This window comes from Pelophylax lessonae (genome assembly GCF_965119305.1).
Source record: "Pelophylax lessonae genome assembly, chromosome: 10".
NCBI classification, from domain to species: domain Eukaryota; kingdom Metazoa; phylum Chordata; class Amphibia; order Anura; family Ranidae; genus Pelophylax; species Pelophylax lessonae.
The window spans coordinates 129,041,138-129,056,040 of NC_138777.1; the positions used below are offsets into that span (position 1 = coordinate 129,041,138).

The window sequence follows — 14,903 nt, forward strand, 5'->3', positions numbered from 1 at the left end:
TGAGCTCCATGTTACCTGGTTGGCTAAGTTTAACTTTTGGGAATTACGTTCTTTTCCGTGTGGTTTTCCCTCCCCTCATGTTAATAGTGCTTTGGGATGTCCCAATGGTTAAGAATATGGAGCTGCATCTGTCAATGAACGATAGAGAAAACTGGATTTTTTACTTACTGTAAAATCCTTTTGGCTGAAGTTCGACAGACGCAGCACCCGCACTTTATAGGTTGTAAAGCACTGAAAATTGTCATTTGTTGTGTTTGCAGCATAGTTACTGAAATCAAAAGCTATTTCAATCAAACTTATAACATTTTAATAGGTCACGTTACATTTTAAAATAGGACCCCTTTTTTGATAACAGCTTCACAACTCTTTCAACTTCCATTGAACTTGTGAGTTTTTGGACAGTTTCTGCTTGAATTTGTTTGCAAGATGTCAGAATAGCCTCCCAGAGCTGCTGTTTGGATGTAAACTGCCCCCCAACCTCATAGATCTTTTGCTTGAGGATGAGCCAAAGGTTCTCAATAGGATTGAGGTCAGGGGAGGATGGAGGCAACACCATGACTTTCTCTCCTTTTATCCCCATAGCAGCCATTGATGCAGAGGTATTCTTTGCAGCATGAGATGGTGCATTGTCATGCATGAAGATGATTTTATTACGGAAAGCATATTTCTTCCTTCTGTACCAGGGAAGAAAGTGGTCAGTCAGAAACTCCACATACTTTGCAGAGGTCATCTTTACACCTTCAGGGGGCCGACCAGCTCTCTTCCCATGATTCCAGCCCAAAACATGACTCCACCACCACCTTGCTGATGTTGCAGTCTTGTTGGAACAGGGTGTCTGTCTACCAACCATCCACTACATCCATCTGGACCATCCAGGGTTGCACAGCACTCATCACTGAACAGGACTGTTTGAAAATTAGTCTTCATGTATTTTTCTGCCCAATGCAGCCATTTATGCTTGTGAGCTTTGGTTAGTGGTGGCTGAATAGAAGGTTTATGCACAGTTACAAGACTCTGGAGGACTCTACACCTTGATGTCCATGGGACTCCAGAGGCACCAGCAGCTTCAAATATCTGTTTGCTGCTATGTAATGGTATTTTAGCAGCTGCTCTCTTGATCTGATGCATGGATCTGGCAGAAATCTTCCTCAATGTGCCTTTATCTGCACAAACCCATCTGTGCTCTGAATCAGCCACAAATCTCTTAATAGTGCGATGATCATGCTTTCGTTTTCATGAAATAGCTAATGTTTTCATTCCTCCAAGGCATTGAACTATTTCACTCTTTTCGGCAGCAGAGAGATCCTTTTTCTTCTCCAGATTGCATGAAAATGGTGCTCTGCTTAAATATGTGGAACACCCTCCTTTAGTAGTTTTTCCTTACGTAAATTGGGCTCACCTGGCAATCTAATTATCACAGGTGTCCGAGATTGTTTTCAGTGATCAAAAGAGCCCTGAGACACAATGCCATCCATGAGTTAAACTGAAAAACAAAATATTTAATCTTTGTGACACTTAAATAGAATTTGCATAATAATTATAATTATTTGGAACCGGCGTGTGTATGTATGTATGTATGTATGTATGTATGTATGTGTGTGTATGTATATGTGGTTGTATATGTGTGTATGTATGTATGTGTGTGTGTATATATATATATATATATATATATATATATACACTGCCTGGCCAAAAAAAAAAGTTGCCACCAAAAAAAAATGGTCACACTCTAATATTTCGTTGAACCGCCTTTAGCTTTGATTACGGCATGCATTCGCTGTGGCATTGTTTCGATAAGCTTCTGCAATGTCACAAAATTTATTTCCCTCCAGTGTTGCATTCATTTTTCACCAAGATCTTGTATTGATGATGGGAGAGTCGGACCACTGTGCAAAGCCTTCCCCGGCACATCCCAAAGATCCCTAATGGGCCTAAGGTCTGGACTCTGTGCTGCCAATCCATATGTAAAAATGATGTATCCTGCTCCCTGAACCACTACTTCACAATTTGATCCCGATGAATCCTGGCATTGTCATCTTGAAACATGCCTTGGCCATCCGGGAAGAAAAAATCCATTGATGGAATAACCTGGTCATTCAGTATATTCAGGTAGTCAGCTGACCTCATTCTTTGGGAACAGTAACCATCCAATATATATATATATATACATATATATCTATATATATATATATGTGTGTGTGTGTGTGTATGTTTATACACACACACACATACGTGTGTGTGTATGTATATACAGTGCTTTGTGAAAGTATTCAGCCCCCTTGAACTTTGCGACCTTTTGCCTAATTTCAGGCTTCAAACATAAAGATATAAAACTGTAATTTTTTTGTGAAGAATCAACAAGTGGGACACAATCATGAAGTGGAACGAAATTTATTGGATAGTTCAAACTTTTTACAAATAAAAAACTGAAAAATTGGGCGTTGCATAATTATTCAGCCCCCTTAAGGTAATACTTTGTAGCGCCACCTTTTGCTGCGATTACAGCTGTAAGTCGCTTTGGGGTATGTCTCTATCAGTTTTACACATCGAGAGACTGAAATTTTTGCCCATTCCTCCTTGCAAAACAGCTCGAGCTCAGTGAGGTTGGATGGAGAGCATTTTGTGAACAGCAGTTTTCAGTTCTTTCCACAGATTCTTGATTGGATTCAGGTCTGGACTTTGACTTGGTCATTCTAACACCTGGATATGTTTGTTTGTGAACCATTCCATTGTAGATTTTGCTTTATGTTTTGGATCATTGTCTTGTTGGAAGACAAATCTCCGTCCCAGTCTCAGGTCTTTTGCAGACTCCATCAGGTTTTTTTCCAGAATGGTCCTGTATTTGGCTCCATCCATCTTCCCATCAATTTTGAAATGTTTGAAATTCTGAAATGTGGCAAAAGTTCGCAAAGTTCCAGGGGGCCGAATACTTTGCAAGGCACTGTGTGTGTGTGTGTGTGTGTGTGTGTGTGTGTGTGTGTGTGTGTATATATATTTATACACTGCTTGGCCAAAATAAAAGTCACCACCTGGAATAAATAAGCATGCAGTAACTATCCTAATGGATAGTTACTGCATGTTCCCATGTTTGTTATTTTAACGAAAAATTGCGCGGTCATGCAACACTGTACCCAAATACAATTGATGTCCTTTTCTTCCCACAAATAGAGCTTTCTTTTGGTGGTATTTGATCACCTCTGCGGTTTTTACATAGTAGGCGAGGTTGAATAAAGACAATAGTCCATCCAGTTCAACCTGTGTAGGTGTGTGTGGCTGTAATCATCTTACATAGCCCTGAATGTTCTGATCCTTGAGATGTACGTCTAAGAGTCTTTTGAAAGCCACCATACTTCCCACAGAAACCACCTCTTGTGGTAGAGAATTCCACAATCTTGTAGCCCTAACAGTAAAGAACCCCCCACTTTGCCTGTGGTTAAAACGCTTCTCCTCTAATTGCATTGTATGCCCTCGAGTCCTCATGCAGTCCCTTCGACTGAACAGCTTTTTTTCTAAGCTGAGATCCCCATTGAGCTATTTATAAATTGCTATCATGTCCCCCCTCAGGCGTCTCTTCTCCAGGGAGAATAAATCAAGCGATTGCAGACGCTCTTCATAATTAAGGTCCTCCAATCCCCTAATCAGTGTTGTTGCCCTTCTCTGGACTCTCTCCAGCTCCAACACATCCCTCCTGAGGACTGGCGACCAGAACTGGACAGAATACTCCAGATGCGGTCGGACCAGAGTTTTATAAAGTGGAAGGATTATAGTCTTATCTCTGGAATACATCCCTTTCTTTATGCATGCTAATATTCTGCTGGCTTTGGCAGCTGCCACTTGACATTGCATGCTATTGCCTAATCTATCATCAACCAAGACTCCCAGATCTTTCTCCATTTTTGATTCCCCCAAGGGTTCCCCTCCTAACCTGTATTGTGATTTTATGTTTTTAGTCCCCAAGTGCAAAACCTTACACTTCTCCACATTAAACCTCATTTGCCATGTCGTTGCCCACTCCGCTATTTTGTCCAGGTCATTCTGTAGGATATCTGCTTCATGCTGTGCTGTTATTGCCCTGGCCAATTTTGTGTCATCTGCAAAAACTGATATCAAACTACTGATCCCGACCTCAATGCTGTTTATGAATAAATTGAACAAGGTTGGTCCCAGGACTGAGCCTTGGGGGACCCCGCTTACTACCTCAGACCAGTCTGAGTATGCGCTGTTTATTACCACCCTTTGGACACGCCCTTTTAGCCAGTTCCGTATCCAAGAGCAAACCCTGCTGTCAATACCTGCAGACCTTATTTTGTTTTAGATGTTGTGCTATACAGGGTTCGTACGGTCATTAAAAACCTGGAAAAGTTATGGAATTTGGAGATGACACTTTCCAGGCCTGGAAAGGTCATGGAAAAGTACGATTTTAGAAATGTTTTGGAAAAGTCATGGAAATCTGGGGAGGAGCGGGGGGGGGAGCGGCGGGCAGCGGCGGAGGGAGCGGATGATAAAACTTTATTATTGCAAGTGTATAATTATTTTATTTTATGCTTGTGCACATTGATTTCCGTGTCCGCAGCAGCCGAGGAGTAATCATGCACCAAGCACCAATCGCTGGCAGCGGGGAGGGCCGGGCCGCGGTTTGCCTGGATGTGACTGGCCAGCAGCAGCAAACCAATCACAGGCGGCGGAAGCGTCACTGGAGGGCGGGCCGCATGAACGTGATGATGACGCGGAAGGGGGCGGTAACCATTTCAGTTACCGCACCCCCGCGTCATCACGTTCATGCGGCCGGCCCGCTCTCCAGTGACGCTTCCGCTGCCTGTGATTGGTTTGCTGCTGCTGGCCATTCACATCCAGGCAAACCGCGGCCCGGCCCTCCCCGCTGCCTGTCATTGGTGCACGGTCATTTCCTCGGCTGCTGCTGGCCAGTGACCGACCGTAGGGCAAACTGCGAGCACCTACTGTACCAGTCCTACTGGAATGTTAAAAATAAATGTAAATAAATAATTAAGCATCCAATCCTGAGTCGCCTTAGTTTTCTGTGAGAACTCTTTTCTGCCTCATGGGACTGTTACTAACAGTTAGGTTCGGCCTAAGAATAGTAAGCGCCGCATTTTGTCCAGCTGCACCTTCATGACTCACTGCCACCTGAACAGCTTTATTTGGGCAAGCAGGAGCACCACTGTTCTTTCTCCCAAAAGTAAGTGCCGCATTTGTGCACCATCAGATCTGTGCCATCCATACCAGTCTGCCTGCAACTTATGACTGTCGCTTGGGCCTAAAAGATTGCTGTGCTGCATTTTGTGCATCTGACTGTCTGTGCCGTCCATACCAGTCCACCTGCACCTTATAATGACTGTCGCTTGGGCCTAAAAAGATTACTGTGCTGCATTTTGTGCATCTCACTGTCTGTGCCATCCATACCAGTCCGCCTGCACCTTATGACTGTCGCTTGGGCCTAAAAAGATTACTGTGCTGCATTTTGTGCATCTCACTGTCTGTGCCATCCATACCAGTCCGCCTGCACCTTATAATTACTGTCGCTTGGGCCTAAAAAGGATTACTGTGCTGCATTTTGTGCATCTCACTGTCTGTGCCATCCATACCAGTCCGCCTGCACCTTATGACTGTCGCTTGGGCCTAAAAAGATTACTGTGCTGCATTTTGTGCATCTCACTGTCTGTGCCATCCATACCAGTCCGCCTGCACCTTATGACTGTCGCTTGGGCCTAAAAAGATTAAGTGCTGCATTTTGTGCCATCCATACCAGTCCGTTCACAGTTACAGCAATGCCAGGGAAATGCAGCTTTAAAAATGTATGGCTTCATGATGAAAAGTATGAGAGGTGGCTGGAGAAAGATCAGGACCCGGGACGTGCTAAATGTACAGTGTGTCGTAAAACATTTGACATTTCGAACATGGGAGAGGCAGCGCTGTCTAGCCACGCTAAAGGTGCAAAGCACCAGTCTGCAGCTGCGTGCTCGACAGCTTCCAATCCGATCGCTGGCTTTTTCACCCGTGCACCTGAAGTGACACCGGCTCCCAGCTGCGGCAGCGGTGCTTCCACCTCATCCTCTGTAAAACAAGGGACCATTTTGAGTCACGCTGTATCCAGAAACGAAACTCTAACAGCAGAGGTACTGTGGGCTCTAAAGGTGGTTAATTCACACTATTCATACAAGTCTTGTGAAGACACAGGTCAGCTTTTCCAGACTATGTTCCCAGACAGCAAGATAGCGGCCAGCTTTGCATGCGGCGAACGTAAGTGCTCATATTTATGCACTTTTGGACTGGCTCCTTTTTTTAAGAAACTGACTTTGACTGATGTATCGAAGCAAAGCGTCTATGTTATGCTCTTTGATGAAAGTCTCAATCACTATTTACAGTCTAAACAGTTAGACATGCATGTCAGGCTGTGGAACGGTTCCGAGGTGAAAACTAAATACATCGGCTCAGAGTTCATGGGCCATTCATCAGCTCAAGACATTGCTGAAAAAATGAATAACTTGCTCTCAGAGATCGGAATCAAGAATCTTGTCCAGACCTCAATGGATGGACCGCACGTCAACTGGAAAGTATTCGAAATACTCCAGAAGCAAGTGCAGGAAGATGCTGGAAAGTCCCTAATTAACATTGGTTCATGCGGGTTGCACATACTGCACAATGCGTTCAGAGATGGATGTAAAGCCACCGGATGGGAAGTTGAACACGGGCTCTCTAGCTTGTATTGGCTGTTCCATGATTGCCCTGCACGTCACGAGGATTTTATGACAGCAACCGGTTGTAAAACTCCCATGCTTAAATTTTGTAAGCACCGGTGGATTGAAAATGTCAATGTTTCAGAAAGAGGATTACAACTCTGGCCACACGTCAAACAATACATTGAGATGGTAGAGAGAGGGAAATTACCCAATCCAAAAATAAAGTAATTTGAAGAGGTGAAGATGCGCTGTGCTGATCCTCTCTTCCCAGTGAAAGTGGGAATATTCAACAGCATTGCAAGAGAAGTCGACCCATTCCTCACCATGTATCAGTCTGACCAACCAATGCTGCCGTTTCTCTCCGGTGATATGTACAAACTGATTAAAGGTAAGGATAAACATAAATTCTGTTTTTGCTAATAATGTTTATTAATATGATATACACTGCAGTGCATTACAATTTGGCTTGTAAATTAGCAAAAAACACTTAATTTTACTTTTTCATAGGCATCATGGGACGATTTCTAAAGGAAAAGCATCTGGAAGAGGCCACATCCACTCTAAAGCTCCTCCATGTTCCTTATCAAGACAGCAGTCTGCACAAGGACTGTTCAAAGATTGACATTGGGTTTGCAGCAGAAACCACCCTGACCCAACTCAAGTCTTCCAAAAAAATTTCAGATAGGCAAAACCTAGAGATTAAGATGGACTGCAAGAAATTTTTGATCACACTCCTGGACAAGTTGCTGAAAAAGGCTCCAGTGCATCACATGTTGGTGAGAAGCATGCAGTGCCTTGACCCGAGACGCATGGCTGGAAGTAGTAAGGAACTCTGCGTAACGCAAATGAGAAGGATGTTGCACATACTTGTTGAGGCTAAACATGTAAATGAGGCAGTGTGCGACGATATCCTTAGGGAGTTTCGAGAGTTTTGTGATTTGGCTGCTCTTCAGGTGAAGTTCAGGGAATTTGAGCCCAAAACTGATCGAGTGGACACCCTGCTCTATGAGACAATGGGAACAAAACCATCACTTTCCAGAGTGTGGAATGTGGTGAAGCTTCTTCTTGTGTTATCACATGGTCAGGCAAGCGTCCAAAGAGGTTTTTCAATCAACAAAGAATTGATAGTTGAGAATCAAAGGGAAAGATCTCTGGTGGCTCAGAGGCTCATTGTTGACCATGTCAGATCTGTAGGGGGCATAACCAAGGTAGAAATCACAAAGGAGCTGCTCCTTTCAGCTGCAGGAGCCAGGCAGAAGTACCATGGGTACCTGGATGAAGAAAAAAGAAAGAAAGAACAACAAGCTGTTGACTTAAAGAGGAAGGCTTTCACAGATGAGCTGGAAGATTTGAAAAAAAAGAGGGCTAGGATGGAGGCGGACATTTGTGCTCTCGAGAAATCAGCGGATGAATTTGCTGAAAAGGCTGAATCTTCAGGCAATCTGACCTTTATCAGCAAATCCAACAGTTTCCGCCGTACTGCAAAAGAAAAGAAAGATTCTCTGCTGAAAATTGAAAAACAGATTGATGAGAAGCTTTCAGAAATGAAAAATTAAATGGTGTTGATTGTTTTTTGGCAATGTTTAAGTTAACTTGTGACTGTTATCGGGTCAATTTATGGCACTTTATGTTCAGAACAGTGTTGATGGACACTTTTTTATTTTTTAGTTGCTTCCCCTTGATTTATGTTATATCTCCTGTGGATTACGTTAATCCATTTCTAAGTGGTTCTCAGGGTTTATGTTATGAAACGTTGTTACTGTGCAAGCGTTATTTAAATAAATATTTCATATTCCACTGTACACTACAAAGATTGTCATTTATATTAGTAAAAATATGCTGGGTGTGACATAGATTTTCTTCTTATTTAACACGTATACATAGACATTTCATGAAACATTAGGTCATGAATATTTACGTGAAGTCATGAAAAAGTCATGGAAAAGTCATGGAATTTCATTGGTGAAAATGTGTATGAACCCTGGCTATAAAGAAAAAAAAAAGCCACACTTTTGAAAAAAAAAAAAAAACACAATACTTTTTACTTTCTGCTATAAAACATTCCCAATAAAAAAAATCTAAAAATCTATTTTTTTTATCAGTTTAGGCCAATTTTTGTTCTGCTACATATTTTTGTTAAAAAAAATTCCAAAAAAGCGTATTTTAATTGTTCTGGGCAAAAGTTATAGCGATTACAAACTACGGGATAGATTTTTGGAATTTTTTTTTTTGTTTTTATTAGTAATGGCGGCAATCAGATATTTTTAGCGGGACTGCGACATTGCAGGGGACAGATCGGACCCTCAACTGACATTTTTTACACTTTTTGGGGACCAGTGACATTAGAACACTAATGGGGTGATCAAAGGGGTTAATGTATGCCTGTTGGTGCTTACTCACTGTGGGGGGTGGGGGGTTTGTGATGGCACAGAGAGATCGGGGTTTCAACTTGGCCTGTGTGACCGAAGACTCGCCTGCTTTGTTTACATAAGCAGGCGGGTCTAATGTCAGTTTCTCTGACGATTGCGGGAGACCGGCGGCCTGCCTCCTGCTGTGTCTAAACAGTCGAGACCGTTTCCACAAAAATACATAAATCTATGTGATTTTGCGCAGCCAAGCCGCCCTGCCTCAGTATTCTGCGGTGGGCGGTCGGCAAGCGGTTAATGTCTAAACCGCTGGCATCAAAAGGAGTACACCCCTAAGGGAAAATGTCCAAATTGGGCCCAGGGTGTCAATATTTTGTGTGGCCACCATTATTTTTCTAGCAATGCCTTAACCCTCTTGTGCATGGAGTTCACCAGAGCTTCACAGGTTGCCACTGGAGTCCTCTTCCACTCCTCCATGACAACATCACAGGGCTGGTGGATGTTGGAGACCTTGCACTCCTCAACCTTTTATTTGAGGATGCTCCACATATACTCAGTAGAGTTTAGGTCTGGGGACATTCATGGCCAATACGTCACCTTTACACTCAGCTTCTTAGAAAGGCAGTGGTCATCTTGGAGATGTGTTTGGGGTCGTTATCATGTTGGAATACTGCCCTGGGGTCCAGTCTCCAAATGGAGGGAATCCTGCTCTGCTTCAGTATGTCACAATACATTTTGGCATTCATGGTTCCCTAAATGAACTGTAGCTCCCCAGTTCCGGCAGCACTCATGCAGCCCCAGACATGACACTCCCACCACAATGCTTGACTGTAGGCAAGACACTCTAATCTTTGTACTCCTCACCTGGTTGCTGCCACACACGCTTGACACCATCTGAACCAAAAAGGTTTATCTTGGTCTCAACAGACCATGGGACATGGTTCTAGTAATCCATGTCCTTAGTCTGCTTTTTCTTCAGCAAACTGTTTGTGGGCTTTCTTGTGTATCATCTTTAGAAGACATTAATGGCTTTGTGTTGTTATTTTGAGGGGACAGCAAATTTACACTGTTATACAAGCTGTACACTCACTACTTTAGGTTGTAGCAAAGTGCCATTTCTTCAGTATTGTCCCATTAAAAGATATAATAAAATATTTACAAAAATGTGTGGGGTGTATTCACTCTTGTGAGATACTGTAGTCTTTTGGCCGTTTTTGCTTCATAATTAAGCATTTTGGTTGGTATACACATACTGTATACAGATTTGTTTAGCCCCGCTCTCTCTATACTCCATTGGTGAAAAGGATACGGTAAAAAGCCAATGCGGCTGCTGACATTTAAAATGTTCCCACACTAAGAAAAAAAGTAAATAAATGGAATCAGTGCTGCGCTGCTCAGTTCCAAAGTATCAATGTGAAAAAACAAATGCCTGCCAAGGGGGTCTACAACACTAATATAATAAAATAATGAATAAACCCAAAGCAAGTGCATATAACCAATATTGAATAGATACATAATAAATGGGTTATGTGGTATCGCACAAACAACAAACTTTTTAATAAGTAGAGGCCGGGCTGACCATCCAACAAACACAAAATAAATTTTAATAGAAACGGACATCTGGAGGTATATACTTTTTCAGTATACTTTTTCAGTATATTTAATGCTGTTCCTTTTTATCTTTGGGTTACATGTTTTATATACATTCAGTCAAACTGTATGCTTATAGTGGTTTTCTTTTGTGTGTTTTGATATTTGCCACCACCCCTTTTTTGGGTTGTGTGACCCTTGGGGTTAACCATGTGATTTAGTCTACACTATTTAAGCTGTTTTGTGTCACTTATGTGTTAGCCATGAGTAGGCCTGATGGCCAAAATGCATTGCTTTATTATTTGACTGTTATTCACATGCTACAATAAAACGATGTATTATCTGACATTCATAGCACCAGCCTTTCTCCTTTTTTTTTTATTGATTACATTGAGGTTTACAGAGACCTCACAGGCTGGGTGCTATGTGTTTGGGGCTCACCAGACATTACACAGGAGGTAGTAGCTCGGATGCACCTGTTCCAGTTCCCATGTACTATAACCTAATCCATGAAATTAATTTTATGGTAGGTCAAAATTTGATGTCTTCCATTAGTAACTGCCTTTATCAATAAATGTATCCCTTTTTTATTTTATTTATATATTTTTACTAATTACTGCCAGAAGTTGAAAAACTGTAACATGTTGTTTCCTAGGTATAATTATTGTCGTGAGGATGAAGAAATCTACAAAGATCTTTTTGATATTGCCAATGACCTAATACCTAATTTATTAAAAGAAGAAGCAGCGTCCAACAATCAGGTAAGTGGGCTATGTGTTTACTAAAACTATGTTTATTAGGAGCAGCAAGTTTATCATCTTCTGTTTTTTTTCTTTTAGGCTGGTTCTGCTCTTCAGGATCCATCTTGCTTTGCAAACCTCCTGCGCTTTTATGATGGAATCTGTAAGTGGGAAGAAAACAGCCCAACGCCTGTGCTGCACGTGGGCTGGGCAACTTTCCTTGTGCAGTCACTTGGTAGATTTGATGCACAGGTAAGGAAAAATAAAAAAATGTTAAGAGCACATTTTATGTGGCATAGCTAGCTAACAAATTTTACAACTTACAGGAATCCATGACATTCAGCCTATTGTGACAGTGTTGATCACTGTCCAAAACAACACTTCCCAAAAAAAGTTATTCATACCAGAAATTATACTTTCTAATGTTAAAAACAAATGAATAATATTTAGGTCATGATTTTTTTAAAGTGCACTGTATTTCAAAATTTTTGCTTTATTTGAACTAATGCATAACATTTGGCATTTTTCATGATACTCTTTGTTGGCTAACTTTAAAGTAGAACTTTTGGCAAAACTTTTTTTTTTTTTTTTTTTCATTTTGGATACTATAGAGTAAGAAAGGGTTATAATCCATGTCCGATTTATTTCTGCCATTTGTGTCTAATTGAGGAGATATCCCTTTACATCCTGTCCCATAACCAATAGGAAGTTAGAGAAAATCATGCAAATTAATTCTTTGGGGAACCCCAGGTCACCACAGCTTGTATAACAGTGTACATTTTGTGTCCCATCAAAATAACACACAGCCATTAATGTCTAAACCGCTGGCAACAAAAGTGAGTACGCCCCTAAGTCAAAATGTTCAAATTGGGCCTAATTAGCCATTTTATCTCCCCGGTGTCATGTGAATTGTTAGTGTTACAAGGTCTCCGGTGTGAATGGGGAGCAGGTGTGTTAAATTTGGTGTTATCACTCTCTCTCTCATACTGGTCACTGGAAGTTCAACATGGCACCTCATGGCAAAGAACTCTGAGGATCTGAAAAAAAAGAATTGTTGCTCTACATAAAGATGGCCTAGGCTATAAGAAGATTGCCAAGACCCTGAAACACAGATGCAGCACAGTGGCAAAGATCATACAGCGGTTTACCAGGACAGGTTTCACTCAGAACAGGCCTAGCCATTATTGACCAAAGAAATTGAGTGCACGTGCTCAGCATCATATCCAAAGATTGTCTTTGGGAAATACATATGAGTGCTGCCAACATTGCTGCAGAGGTTGAAGGGTTGGGGGGTCAGCCTGTCAGTGCTCAGACCATATGCCGCACACTGCATCAAATTGGTCTGCTTGGCTGTCGTCGCAGAAGGAAGCCTCTTCTAAAGATGAAAACGGAAAGAAATGTGCAGTTCTAATACTAATGAATCTGTATAAACAAATAATACATAAAAGTCCAATCAAAGATTAGCAAAAAAAGTCCATCAAAAAATCCCAAGTGAATATTGTGATGAGGTAAGTCCAACAAAGGATAACGTGATCTTAATGTGCAGCAAATCCCAACACCAGTAAAGATAAGTGGATTGCACTCACCAGATGGATGGGACCCAGATACCATATAGCATATGGGTCATACAGGCTTATGGGAATATTTATAGGATGTCCCAGCTGGATGTACCGACCTCAATGGACTCCATATGGATCAGCAACGAATATGGAAACACCAGATCTCAACTCCAACACGGATATAGATAAAAACCTTCTCCCCTAGCAGTTTTAGGCACCTTCAGCTCTCAGGAGGACTTCAGGAACAGCCCCAAGATGGACCCTGCCTCCTCCTTGCTTTCTTCTAGTACTGCAAAATGTTTGAGTGGGCGGGTTGGGTATGTGCACGGCCCCAGAGAACATATATACACACACAAACACAAATGTTTGAGCTTTGGGGTGCACACCCTAATGCAATAGGCTGCACAAACCTTTGCTGCTCAGCATAGGTTTGTGCAGTTATTGCAGCAGCATTTACTAAGAAACGCCCTCGGGCCTCACCTGTCTCATCTCAGACCCCAGATTCTGAGGCTGATATGCATTCAGAATCATGAATGCGTCCCCCCGCATTCAGACTTTTCTGATGCAGAAGAAGGTGTTTCCACACCCGCCTTGGCACAGGAAAAGGCGCTGGTAGATGCTTTGATATCCTCAGTGAGGGACACCCTAAAAATCACGGATGCAATTTCTAAATCGCAAGGAGCCTCGGAATCCTTTGGATCCCTCAGGGCAAAGAAACCGGCCAAGATTTTCCCTTGTCCCGAAGTCTTGTCCGCCTTAGTGGAGGAACAATGGCGGCGACCTAATCGCACGCTTGCAGTTCCCAAATGTTTGGCTAGACGCTACCCGTTTGAGGAAGAGATCTTACGCAAATAGATGGTCCCCGCCCAGAGGTGGACCCCCAGATATGCCGTATTCCCAAGGCCACGGTTTTACCGGTGTTCAGTACTGAGTACTGCTGGGTATTGTGGGTATCTGAGTACTGCTGAGTACTGTGTCTTAGTATTGGGGGTAACTGAGTACTGTTGTGTGTTTCGAGTGCCTGAGTACTGCTGTGTATTGCGATTAACTGCTGCAGGGTAACTAAATGCCGGGGAATACCTTAGCGACTGGGAGTAAGCAACTGGGAATAACCTTTTGCGATTAGAGTAAGCGACTGGGAGTAACCTCTAGCATCTGGGAGTAAGCCGCTTGGAGTAAGGGGCTTGGAGTGACCTTTAGCGACTGATGGCGGCCTGCGACTGACTGCGGCCAGCGACTGAGTGCAATCTGTGACCGACTGTGATCTGCAACTGAGTGACTTTCTTGAGACTGAGTAGCGTGTGACTTTCTTACGACCAAATAGCGTTCGCCTGGGAGTAACCGTCTGGCAGGGGATACCTTGTGACTGGTGAGTACCTGGGAGGACTGGTGAGTATCTTAGCGACTGTGAGTATCTTAGCGACTGGTGAGTACCTTAGGGTTAGTACCAGGGGAGATGGAGGTAGAGTAGGTAAGAAATAGCAGTTCATTACTAATTATCCCCATCAAGTAGTGGGTAATAATGTCTGACAGGATTGGGGATGCCACTCAGTGCACTTCTTGCTGCATGTATGCGTTCCTTAATGAACCAATCGAGGGCGAATACTGCTGTGCAAGATGTGAGCGACTTGTTTCTCTGGAAGCTCAGATCCTGGATCTAGAGAACAAAGTGGCAACACTGCATAGCATCAACAACCTGGAAAGGAGCTTGGAAATTATTCATCAGGTGCTGGCAGGGGCCAGCATAGAGGAGGGAGGAGAAGAGGAGACGCAGGCATCAAAGGTAGGCAGTTGGATGACCGTTAGGAAGGGTAGAGGGAAGAGTGCCAGGGAGGCCAGTCCTGAGTTGGAACACCCCAACACATATGCCAAGTTGCATATTGATGGGGATATCCAGTCAGGGGTATCAGTGTTGGAGCATGGGCCCTTCCCCAGCTGCCAGGGGAGCGG

The 14,903-nt window shown here is 42.9% G+C and overlaps 1 protein-coding gene across 1 annotated transcript in view; it reads left to right on the plus strand.

Moving 5' to 3' along the window:
- The window catches only part of MEN1 (menin 1), a 553,703-nt gene that overhangs the window by 464,584 nt on the left and 74,216 nt on the right, over positions 1-14,903 (plus strand). Inside the window, exons 8-9 of the mRNA XM_082269638.1 lie at positions 11,310-11,415; positions 11,494-11,646. Coding sequence (XP_082125764.1) covers positions 11,310-11,415; positions 11,494-11,646 — 259 coding nt within the window. The remainder of the gene's footprint in view (positions 1-11,309; positions 11,416-11,493; positions 11,647-14,903) is intronic.